The following is a 12,773-nucleotide window of genomic DNA, read 5'->3' as shown; positions in this document are numbered from 1 at the left end:
AAACTTTGTGTGCAAAGTTGAAGTGGATACATGGAAGTATATTAAATAATGAAAACAAAGGTTTTACACAGTTTTCCTCTTTCAGTCGATGTAGTCGAACAGCCAAAATCTGGTGTCCAAATTTTGCTTATTTATTTTTTCACTGGAGCTATGAAGTTAATGTTACAAACAGTAGAAGTCAATACACTGTATAAAAAGAAAAGTCTTAAAATTTTAAGGCAACTTCACAACTTTTTGAGCTCATTCAACTTGAAGACAAACTCCTCAAGTTGAGTAAACTGAAGTAAGTTGCCTTAACATTTTTTTTCTTTTAGACACCCAAATCTTTCAAAAATGCATGCCTAAAACTTTCAACCTGCTCAATCCGCATCCAGGTCTTCATTAAGATTAAGACAACAGACTTGTTGATGTATGATTTACTGTGAACTATAAAATTGGTCAGAACTTCACTCTGGAGCTGAATACAGCAAGCAGCTACTTTTAACAACAGGCATTACACTGAATTCTGACATCCCTTCACTTGCAAAACATAATGCAAAAAATGTAGTATGTACAGAAAAGGTTTAGGTGACTGCACCATTTATTAGCAGCATTAGCTTGTAACTCTAGCGCTAAACTAAATAAACAACATTTGGACACCAAACATGCCTTGACTGAACAGCTACATCTGATGTAGGTGGAAAATGATGTAGATTTGATTTTTCACCATAGTGTTGACCTACAGTAATATACACTTTAATGGAAAACAAATCTTTTATGTCTCTGTAGTCTTGCAGGTTATGTGGAGGCTCTGGCCTGCAGGCTTGGAATGCAGATTCCAGACTTGAGTCCCAAACAAGCTGATATGTGGCAAACCAGAGTCAGCTCTCATACCGTGAGTAATTAATCACTGTCTCACGCACTGTCTCTCTTCCTGTGTCTGTCTGACATGCTTGATTTTCTACTGCTTATGCCTTTCTTTGTTTTACTTAATCAAGGCCTTCCTTTGTCATCATTCAGTATGTCTGTCCCTTGTCTCTCTTCTCTTTTCTACTCAATGTGGGGAAAGGCTCAGGATGACTCAGACACCCTGGTTTTGAAATAATGACCAGAGCAAAGTCTCTTGCTTTGTCTGAAGACTTAAAAGGTCCATATCATGTATGATTAATTTATTGATCAAACTGCCAATATATGTTAAATAAGCTGGAAAAAAGCCTCATGGTTGTGAAAAAAGCCTCATGAATTACAACATTTATATGACATTGTCTTTACAGTCAAAAACAGTTTAGCCTGCTTATTCACGCTAACGTGACTGTGTTGTTTTTGCAGACAGTCTGTAGCAGGGTTATTGAGGAACATCAGGGTTTTCCTGGCTGTTGTGAAAGCCAGCATATCACTTCAGCCTTCCAAAGCATCCAGACATCTGAAAAGAGTCCAGCAACCCTGAGGATTTCAGACTTAACAGTTTGTTCTGGACATTTCAGCCCAGACTGCTAACAAGTCATTATACAAGTCTGTGATTTTTAAAAGGTTTTTAAGCTGTCTACCAGATATTGGACATTGAATAATAAAAGCCAGACTTTCAGCTTTAAATAAAGGGTATTTACATCTAAATCAGGAGAATGGTATAGAAATGACAGTCATTTTTATACATAGCCCAAAAATTGAACAAGCAAACATCATAAATTGTCATTTTTAACCCCTTAAAATCCCTTATTACGTACTAAGCCTTATTATTCAGTAACTAAGAGATGTCAATGCAAATTGGCTGCGCTGTTTTTATGTCATAGAACTGTGTAATAAAACTTTGGGCCTGCTTTTGGGCCCTGGCCATTTAAGGCTTAATAGTTGTTTGCAAATCCTTTGCAGTCAATGACTGCCTGAAATCTGGAACCCATAGACATCATTAGACACTGGGTTTCTTCCCTGGTGATGCTCGGCCAGGCCTTTACTGCTGCTGTCTTCAGTTCGTTCTTGTTCTTAAAGTGTTTTACCCTCAGTTTTACCTTAAGTAAGTGAAATGAATGCTAGATCAGATTCAGGTCCATGGATTGTCTTGGCCATTGCAGAACATTTCACTTATTTCACTTCAAATAGTCCTGGGTTGCTTTTGCAGTATGCTTCTGTTTATCACCCATCCATGTCCAATGAGTTTTGAAGCATTTCGCCGAGCACCTATTATAGCCCTATACACTTCGGAATTCATCCTGCTGTTTTTGTCAGAAGTCACATCATCAAAACATACAAAGGAACCAGTTCAGCTGGTAACCATACATACCCACGTCGTAACACTACATCCATCTTTCTTAACAGATGTGGTATTCTTTTAATTATTGATCAGTTCCTTCCCTTCAACCATTCTCTTCTTTTCCCATCATTCTGGTCCGAGTTGAGCTTTGTGTCATCTGTCCAGAAGATGTTGTTCAGGAATTTTTTAATAATTTTTTTTTTCTTACCAGTGGTTTACATCTTGTGGTAAACCCTCTTTGTTACTCTACACTTGGTGAAGTCTTCTCTTGATTGTTGACCTCCTGGAAGGTGTTCTCGATCTGGCCACCTGCTGTGAAGGGGGGTTTTCTTCACCAGGGAAGGAATTCTTCTGTCACTTCCACAGTTATTTCGTTTTTGGTGTTTCTGAGCTCATCATCTGTGTTCAAAACTGTTCCAAACTTTATTTGGTCACAGCTAATCTTTTTACTCTTTGAGGTTTTCATTTTTCAGTCTAATGACAGCTTGCTTCATTGGCAGTGACAGATCTTTGGACTTCATCTTAAGAGTTAAGAGAAACAGATTCCAGATGCAAATGGCACACTAGAAGTCAACCCTGAGAACTGCTTGTAAGTTCAGTAATGAGGGGATAACACAGCAGGCCATGGAACAGCGAAACCTCCAACTGTCCAGTTACTTTTGGGCTCCTAAGAATGAGGGGGCTATGTATGAAAATGGTTATAATTCATACACCAAAGCTGAAAGTCTGCACTTTAAGCTGATATTAATTTTTAAATTGCCATTCCATGTCTTTGGTTCGCAAGTGTTATAACTGGACTAGAGGAAAATGTGAAATGTAAGAAACCTGTAGAATATTCACCCCTTAAATAAACAGATAAACAGCAGAGGGAAAGGTTATATTTCTGAATTTTGAGCTTCTATTTCCAGCAGCCAGTATCACATACCCTACAACTGTTCTTTGTGCTTCTTGGATAATAGTGTCAGATGCTGTGTTGTGCATCTCTGCAGCATAAACAATGATTATGAGAACTCATTGTACCGTCCCAAGAGGAGGTGATGGTGTGTACTGCTGAAAAAATGCTGTATTTTGCTGAGCTGCCTGAGGAAGAATAGCTCCAAATACTTTCCAGGCATCACAATAATTTATTAGCAGGAAATTGAATGATGTCCTGGATGATAAGCTCACCAGGGTGTGAAATTCTAATTGAAAATTTGGCTCCAAATGCTGTTTGAAATTGAAAAGGTCACTGTGTGATGGCCACAACTCTGACAGCCCAAATTCTTTTTTTTTCTTATTATTGACATATAGTTGATGAAGATGGGTTGTTTTGGGGGGGAGAATGTTGTGAATTGCTGTGTTGAGAATGGTCCACCACCCAAATAACATTTGGTCAACAAACACACTGTTGTCAGAAACTGGCATTATCAGGGTAGTGAAACAAAAAAGTAATCCATTACTTACTTATTACTTCCTATACAGCAGTTAGTTCCAGCCACACAAGCTGATTGGTTGAGAAGCGTCCTAACTGTGCTGTTATTTTACCATAACATCACAGTTTTTTCACAAACACTGTATTACTCCACTGAGACGCCATTGCTAAACAACGACTTTGACAGTTGTAGGAAATGTTCAAGCAATTTGAACATTTTTACTTCTTACTTTGCACAGAAAATGGACACTTTCATTCCTGTGTTATATTAAGAAAGAAATAGCTGATCGCAGTGAACATCCCTTAAAAGATCTGTCAGTAATGCTTGTCTGCTGAAGAGCTGATGAACAGTTGATGCAATTCAAAAACCAAGAAACTAGCCACTAGAAACTGTTCAAAAAGCGAGGTCGAGTCTGTAAATGTGAGGTTTGGGCTTTCTCTCCAGCAGAGGGATCTTTATCCTTCAGTTTAATATTAGCATGATTAGATTAGGGGGCGGCACGGAGGTGTGGTGGGTAGTGCTATCGCCTCACAGCGAGGAGGGCCTGGGTTGATTCCCTGGCCGGGTGACCGGGGTCCTCTCTGTGTGGAGTTTGCATGTTCTCCCCGTGTCTGCGTGGGTTTCCTCCGGGTTCTCTGGTTTTGTCCAACTGTCCAAAGACATGCAGTTAGGCCAGTTGGACATGCTAAATTGCCCTTGGGTGTGAGTGTCCAGGGTGTATCCTGCCTTCTGCCTGATAACCGCTGGGATAGGCTCCAGCACCCCCCCGTGACCCCGAGGGAGAAGCGGCTTAGAAAATGGATGGATGATTAGATGCTTCAACAGATTGTTACTGAAGTTCGTGATGCTTACTAACTTACTATTTCTTATTGAGACAGTCACTGTGATGTGACAAGATTTAAGACTGCTGTAATATGTTATTTTGTACCACATTATACCCATCACTGGAAACTGACTAATGATGAATGGGCTGTATGGGGACTGACAAATTGTGCAGCAAGAGATGGGCAACGCTCTGTAATTATACACATATACAGTGGATCTTTAAGTCATTTAATGAACAGTGAATAGAAGAACAGGGCAGGTGTTTCTAATAAAGTGGACAGTGAGTGCACAGTAAGTTATTTCTTCTTCAGTGTTAACAGTGAAGCTTATTAATTAGCCTTAACTTTCATTTTCCTATGCTCCACATACACAAATTACCAAATGTGAGTCTGCTTACATATTGGGCATTATTTCTATACAGTAGCTACATTAGTCAGCTAGAACATCCAAGCAAGCAGCTTTTTATTGCTTATTATTCTTATTGCTTGTGTTGTGCTTGTAGGGCAAGGCCATTGGAGTGAGCATCGGCTGCATCCTGGGCATGTTTCCTCTCCTTTTCTTCAAAGACGATGACGAGAAGAAAGCAGAGGAAGGGGAGGAGCAGACATCTCCTTCTGCTGAGACCTCCAAAAGTGCTTGATGAGAAGGAGAAGCGCCCCAGAGGGGCCTCCCTGCCAGACTGTTTCTCCTGTAAATTAAAGAACCTGTGGTCGGACACTCTTCAAGCTGTCCATCACAGCATCATTTCAGCCTGTTACAGCAGGTGCTCCACCTTGATCTAACACCATGTGCATTTCTTCAACGACGTCATTGTGTTGAAACCTTTAAGTACTTGCATCAAAGGTTTGAGATGGCACACAGTTCCAGACGAACCATTCCGGCTGCATCTTTACATTCTACAATATGGCTGTAGTTTTGTTTTTCATGGGAATTGTGATCTCAGTCGTCAGGATGTACAGCCCCAGTCTCATCAGGAGTGAGTGAAGGCCACTCTGGCAGTCTAGTGGTGCAGAACAGAAATAGGGTCAGTTCCTGTTCACTTCAGAACGCTGCGGATAGAATCAAAACTGCTCACATGACTTACAGTGAATGAAGGCTAATGAGAAGTATTTTGCATGAACTTGTTTGCGTAATGCTAGCAAGTAGTGGGTATTTATTTATTTAATTTCACTTTTGGGTGTGCAAATTTCTCAAAACTGTGCAGAAAAGGATTTGTGATTGAAGGGCTTGAATTAATAATAGGATTTGATTGAATACAGGTATTAGTTCAGGCTGTTCAAGAGACAAATTTAAAATGGCTCTCCAGCATGAAACTAGCATTTAATATGTTACTTGTCATGTTATCTATAATTTTGTAGCATTGCATCCCTCAGCCTCGTCGGTTGGGCAGAATTTATCATTTTGCGTTCAGTTTGTGTTTCGTCCATCGGCGTTCGCTCTCTCACTACAATACTCAGCATACTTATGCAAATATCATAGAACCATTTGGAAACCCACACATACTGATATACACATAATGATAATAATAAATTGATAATAATAATAAATATAAACAAGATTTTTTTTACTTCCTGCCAGTAGCGTTAGCTCTCTGGCTTCTTTCTGCCCAGCATCAAGTAACCTCTAAAAAGGGCTTCTTCCACCATCAAGATGCATCATCAGAAGAGGGTTTTACTAGTCTTTAAACCTGAAAATCTCACTTTCAAGACTACTGTGGCACCACTGGCAAGGTGGCAGGCATCTTTGCAATATATGTAGCAATGGTTACATTTTTCATTTGGCTAGAGTGCCCATGTGATCACTCACTTGGAATATTTTGATAGAAATGTACAGTATGGGTAATTTGATTTGAAAGTTGAATTACTGCCCCTTTCCTGATTTCAATAGGTTGAAATGGAGTTGACTTCAAGCTCAATTCTTAGTATAAGTTGTTCAACCCCATCAAATTGACAGCATAAAATGGCAAGTTCTAACTAGAGGTTGTGTCATGTTTAGAAGCAGCCTCTTATTTCGATGGGTCTGCAGCTACACTGGAATCTGATACTGCCAATGGAATAAACTGTTTTATCATCATCTTACACTAGAAATCAAAACACTAGAGATCAGCACATCTCCCCTTAATAGTGACTGAGTGAATTGGAACTCTTTAGAGTGGAGGACTTTGGAGAACCTTTAATTTGCGTTTTGTGTTGTTTCTGTGAGCACATTTCTTTCTCAACGTAAGCGATGATTGAAAATGCAAGGTAACCCCATCCTGCCACCAGGGGGCAGTACTGAGGCAGAACTGAAACAGAAGGAGAGCTGAAATGCATGGAGAATCTGAGCAGACTTCCCTGGTGAATATTCATGTTCAAATGTTGTCTAGATAGAGCTTTAAACATGCATCAGTGGACATGTTTGTCAGAACACTTCCAACACAAAAACATTCACATACATATACATGCACACTACGTTCACTACACATACCTCAGCCACGTTACTGTGTTATGTGCCTTAATGCAGGGGTGGCCAACAGGGGCCATATGAAGGAAAAGTCTTTTAGGAGTCTACTGACTCCCTTGGCCAACCCTGGCTTAACTCACACTATAAACACAAAATACACACTGCTAATGGGAACCTGACCCAGCAAATAACTGTTCAGTAACAGACACTGTATATTAACACTGCAGAATGTTTGCACACTAATGTAAAATGCTTTTCTGTTTATTAATTTGCTTTGTGTCATTTATGAAGTGTTCATACTTTAAGTGTTTTGAACTTAACAGGATCAAGGTGTCTCGACATGGAGTGTCCCTTTTGCTCGGCTGACGCCTCCAAATTTCCGATATGATATTCTAGGCCACTGTAACCATGGAAACGCTCTGCCTCCATCTCTTCATTAGAGTGCTTCCTGCTGAGCCTGGCACATACACTGACAGCAAAACATGAACCAGGGTTACAGGATCTAATTGACCTCATCGCGTTGAGAGAAAAGAAGTAAGCACAAGCACTTACATAAGCAGACCAACGAAAACTGGCATGACAAAATCTCTTTTTGTGTGTGTATGTAGATTTTTCATTGTGAAGTTGAGGTTGAACGAAACCGTTGAAGTAATTTTTCTACCTGTATTATACATCGACGAGCCACTTCAATAAATATACCCCCTTGTATCTATACTTTTCATCCATGTTATCAGGTCTGTTTGCCATACAGGTGCACTTTGTAGTTCTACAATTACAGACTGTAGTCCATCTGTATCTCTGCATACTTTGTAAGCCCCCTTTTACCCTGTTCTTCAATGGTCAGGACCCCCAACAGTACCACCAGAGAACGACCAAAACAAACTGAGCGATAACTCTGGTTCTTCATCAGTGCTCACAGGTTGCTGCACACAGGACACTGTTGGCTGGATATTTTTGGTTGTTGGACTATTCTCAGTCCAATAGTGACACTGAGGTGTCTAAACACTCCAGCTGCACTGCTGTGTCTGATTCACTCACCACTACCATGTCAATGTCACTACAGTGCTGAAAATGATCCCCCACCCAAATAATACCTGCTCTGTGGTGGTCCTCTGAGGGTCCAGACCATTGAAGAACAGGGTAAAAGGGGGCTTACAAAGTATGCAGAGAAAAAGATGAACTACAGTCTGTAATTGTAGAACTACAAAGTGCACCTGTATGATAAGTAGAGCTGCTAAAATGAACAGTGAGTGTAGAATTAAAGAGGTACTTAATGAAGTGGCTGGTCAGACTGTGTACATATACAGTGCCAGTCAAAAGTCTGAGCACACATACTCAAAGACTAAAACACATGAAATTATGCAGTGACCAAAAAAAACTAATTGTTTGTTAAATCTCAAATCAAAACTCATCTATATTTTAGATTCTACTAAGTAGTCAGCTTTGCATACTCAACATTCTATCAGGCAGTTTCATGAGCAGCCACTTGTGATGCTTTTTGAATCATTTTGTAGAAGTTCTGTGTATATTGAGACGTTGTTGGTTGCTGAAAGCTACTTGTGGGGGGGTATTTAAAAATTTGTTTTGTAAATTAATTCATACATTAATTTTACAATTTGAATTTCTTCAGAGCAGAGCTCATTTATGTATATCAGTCTTAAAGGCACAGTTAAAAAAACAGTTTAATTCAAAGTGATTAAGAGAAGTTGGTCATAGGAGAAGTTGGCACAAAACCACACATACGGTGGAGCTCAGGGGAGAAATAGGATGCAAGAGTCTTTGAAGACAACAAAAAGACATATTTAGTCAGATGTGGCCAAACCTTTGACTGGTAATGTACATATATTTATATATACAGTACTGTGCAATGTTTTAGGCAGCTGAGAAAATGAACAGTTTATCTGGTTAGTAAGCACGGATTTGCTAAGGACAAAAAAATGTAAAAAAACAAAATGGTATTTTGTGGCAGCCCAGTATTAATTATGGTTATCATCTAATGCCTGATTTACCTAATCAACACCTAATTAAATTAAATCCAGTGTGCTGCAGATGTAATTGAACAGACCTGTATGACAGCTGAGGCATCAAGGAGAAATCTGGAACCAAACCAGAGGTCCTCAGACTCCCTCAAAAGACTACTTTTTGAAAAACACATTCATGTTTGTTTGCCTTTTTTCTAATAGTACATGGTGTTTTTGCAAGCAAAACACAGCTACTGCCAAAATAAATGGTTTCAAACAGTAGGAGCTTGGCGCCTACGACTTTTGCACAGTACTGTATATGTGGAAAGCTCAGAGTGTGGGTGAGATGAGAGATTTGTCCAAAGTTGGTTGCTGAGCACTAAAATATTTGAGACTTAACTGGCTTGTAGTCACTATGCATTATGAAAACATGCTCAAGGCTGCAGAAGTACTGAAGGATTCAGTTTTATATCTGCATGCATATTGAATTATTTATTAAAAGCACACTTTTAATGTATTGTTTTATATCAATGTAATTCTTTTCTAGTTTTTTCTGTTCATGAAGTCTTGACTTTTAATTTGCATGTGGTATTGAGAAAGTTGCTCATGAACTTGACAAAACATTGACATTAAATGCAAGATGAGATTGCATTTAAAATTTAATGAAGATATTTTGCATTTTGTTGAACTAAAGATCAGTGGCTGGGTTAAGGATCACTGAGTACTGATGATTTAAATGGCTTGCTTACTTGTAACTAATTAGTTAAACTATCCTGCTTGAACTGAACATCCTTTTATTCTCCAGGGTATATTTTGGTTTGTCCATCTGAATTTACATGACCACATCTGAAGGCAAACGATTCATTAACTGCATGAAATAAGTGCAAATTTATATTTTGTTTATTTATTTATTTTTTGAAAGCTCCCCTCAAATTCACAGAAAAAGTGTTTTATGATCTACACATATTGCTATATGCTTACAATTTACTGCTGAAATCCAAAAATCTTTGACACTCTTTGTATTATTTTATAAAAATCATTTTAAAGGAGTATATCACTGAAGAGACACCATCTGTTTATAGGTTGTAGCCCAGATTTGTGGAAAAATGGGTCGACTTCAGTAGACAAAAAAAAACTTGTGAGTTCAGCTTCTTTTATTATAAGGATTTAAAATTACATTACCCGTCTATTTGACTGGAAAGACTCATATGACACCCACTTTTTGAATGTAGCTTATGAAATATGAAAGTTATGAAGAATATGACGAAGTGCATTTTGGAACCACCAGTGGTTCCAAGGAGTTTAAAAGGATGTTAGAATCTGAGCTGATTAATGATGTAGGACTTCGGTTCTTATCTAATACAAAAAAGCAAGTCACTCGCTGAACTTGAACCCTGTTCTGGTTAGATGTTGTTGTCTTTTTTGTTCTAAGTGGAAACCTTGCAAACTTCAATGTCATTTAACCCGGTACATTTGGATGATTTGGACTGAGCCAATGAAATTTCATGGTTGACTGTTCTTATATTTACACCATATGCTAACTTTTGCTTCTTTTACTTTTTTTTTACTTGTTTTATAATCATAAAAGAGGTTGAAGTCATTCATGGGTCTGCTGAAGCTTTAAGAGAAAATTGAATTCTCTCACATGCATCTCGATCATCTCAGCAGACTCAGATTAACAAGGCTGGTGGATCAGTGGATGACCACTATATTGTCCAGGTCAGGAAGAAATAGTAACATATTTATTTAACTTGCACAACAACATGTAGCTTTATGTAAATTAATTCACCTTGAATATTTCTGTGCTTATATGCTGTTAGTAGGAGACTATGGTTTGTCATTTTCATGCCACTCATTTGGTTCCTCACTTTAAGGTTTATATTTGATTTATTCCGTGCTGTGACTGTGTCGGCTTAATTACCTTTCATCCTGTTATTTGCATTCCTCTAGAAAGTCCTGGGTGTTGTTATTGCGGCTCAGATGTTGAGCTGGCATTTGTGGTGTGGGTGTGTGGGCAGTCGAGCATCTCCCACCGGAGACAGGATTGGCGTATGAGGGGACTGCTGATTCGGTGTCTGAATCCCGGAGAGGCTATAGGTTGAGTGTGAAGGGAGACTGTTGTTTTGTTGGGTCTGGACATGTGGAAAGGCTTACTTGAGGCATGGGCAAGCAGGGTTATGTACACAAAGTTGACAGCTTATTAGAAAAACCTCCTGAAGAAACTGTAGTAGGGTTAAAGGGTAGACTCAGTAAATCCTGAAAAATTCGATATTTACTTGTTGAGGCTTCTGTGCATTTTTTGTTAAATATATTGCTGCTGTCGGAACGAAACCTTTTATCTCCAAAATGGTAACTTTACAGTAGAAGGGGAAAAAACCTACTTTCATTTTAATGTAAGTCAAAGGAACCAGATGTTTTTCCAAGTAATTTTAGGCCATTTCCTTTGGTCCAGTCAACAGACGTTTTCAAATCTGAGAAACTCCAAAATAGGAGATATGAGGTTTTGTTCCGACAGCAGCAATATGTTTCCTTTTCCCTGATACTTAAAAATGAATAATTTGCATTTAAATAATGAATTAAATAATTGAAGGGTGATCTCAGACTTGCACAGTAGGTGCACTATATAGGCGTACAGTTACTGACTGTTGCCATTATCTGTCTGTGTTCAGTTTCTGACCACATGACCACCCCTTGCCAGTTATTTAGTTGGTGGATCATTAATAGCACAGCAGTGTCTCTAACATGGTAGTGTGGTCCATCACTCTTATAATGTTTGGTAAGTGGTGGTCCTGTGGTGGTCAATTTCCATTGATGGACAAGGTAGAGGGGGGCTGATCATTTAAACAGATGGTCTGCGGTTTGTAATTGTAAACCTACAAAGTGCACTCATATGGTGCATGTACCTGATAAGATGATCAATGAGTATAGATACAAAGTAGGTGTTTCTAATAACCTGGCATCTCAGTATTCAAATACATGACTCCCTAAAGCTTGTGGGCATCAGTAGTTTCTAGACCCAGCAAATGTCAGAGAGTGGGGCACAAACTAACTCTGGGTAAGATGTAACATGTAGTTAAACAGATCTTTGGTCATATTCGGACCACTGGCTGACGTTTTCCAAGACTCCCCTAGACTGTTTTTGTATTCTAAAACTTTTTTCATCATAAGTGTTTTATTGAAATACTGATTAAATATAAGTTAAATAATTAACTCGTATCATTCTCTTAGTGGCTGTAATAATGCATTGTTCTGAAGCATGTAGACAACTCTGAGTGACAGCTAGCCAGGCTGACGTACAGCCTCCACATGGCAGGGATCGTTTAACACATTGTTATAACTAAGCCTGTCAAAGTAGACAATAAGAACCTGATAGATTGACAGATTGATAAAAACATACAAAAGACAGTTTGTGTGTGTATTTATTTTGGTTCAAAGAACACTTCAATTTGTTAAATTATTTGTGTTTGTATCAACCAACACCTATGCCCACCTATGGCAAGGGTGTCCTGTCTTCTGTACAAAGAGTAGCTTTCACAGCAGGTTTTCATTCCAAATGAGCAGGACCACAACTGATTCCACTTGGTTAATCACTTAGTCTCAGTCTACAACAACTAATGAGGTTGTTGTGCTCCTAATTTTTGGAATAAAAAACCTACAGCCACACTCCCACCACTTTGGGCTGAATTGTTCACAAACAGTAGATGCTGGGAAAACAGAGTTTATTTTTATAGCAGGTACGTGTAGATTGCTTATATAAAACAATTCTGAAAATATTAGGCCCACATGTTATGTTGTACTCCACTCTCTTGTACTGTATATAACAAACAGTCAGAAGTTTTGAAAGTAAGTAAGTGAGGGGCAGTTTTTGGAATAAGTTTAGGGTCAGTTGGGGACATTTGGAACACT

General features: G+C 38.8%; 1 protein-coding gene across 2 annotated transcripts in view; it reads left to right on the top strand.

Moving 5' to 3' along the window:
* The window catches only part of LOC108429253 (transmembrane protein 65-like), a 70,374-nt gene extending 62,442 nt beyond the window's left edge, over nucleotides 1-7,932 (top strand). The window contains exons 7-8 of one of the 2 annotated variants that reach the window (XM_017700890.2): nucleotides 769-874; nucleotides 4,967-7,932. In XM_017700890.2, the coding sequence (XP_017556379.1) occupies nucleotides 769-874; nucleotides 4,967-5,104 (244 nt within the window). In that variant the 3' untranslated portion in view covers nucleotides 5,105-7,932. Of the gene's footprint in view, nucleotides 1-768; nucleotides 875-2,438; nucleotides 2,695-4,966 lie in introns of those variants that run through there. The other variant, XM_037536680.1, reaches the window with a different exon arrangement.
* The last annotated feature ends 4,841 nt before the right edge of the window (nucleotides 7,933-12,773 follow it).

The sequence above is a fragment of the Pygocentrus nattereri genome, chromosome 3 (assembly GCF_015220715.1).
Source record: "Pygocentrus nattereri isolate fPygNat1 chromosome 3, fPygNat1.pri, whole genome shotgun sequence".
In the NCBI taxonomy this organism is placed as follows: Eukaryota; Metazoa; Chordata; class Actinopteri; order Characiformes; family Serrasalmidae; genus Pygocentrus; species Pygocentrus nattereri.
The sequence above is the reverse complement of the archived record's forward strand: the minus strand, read 5'-3'. Positions and strand labels throughout refer to the sequence as shown.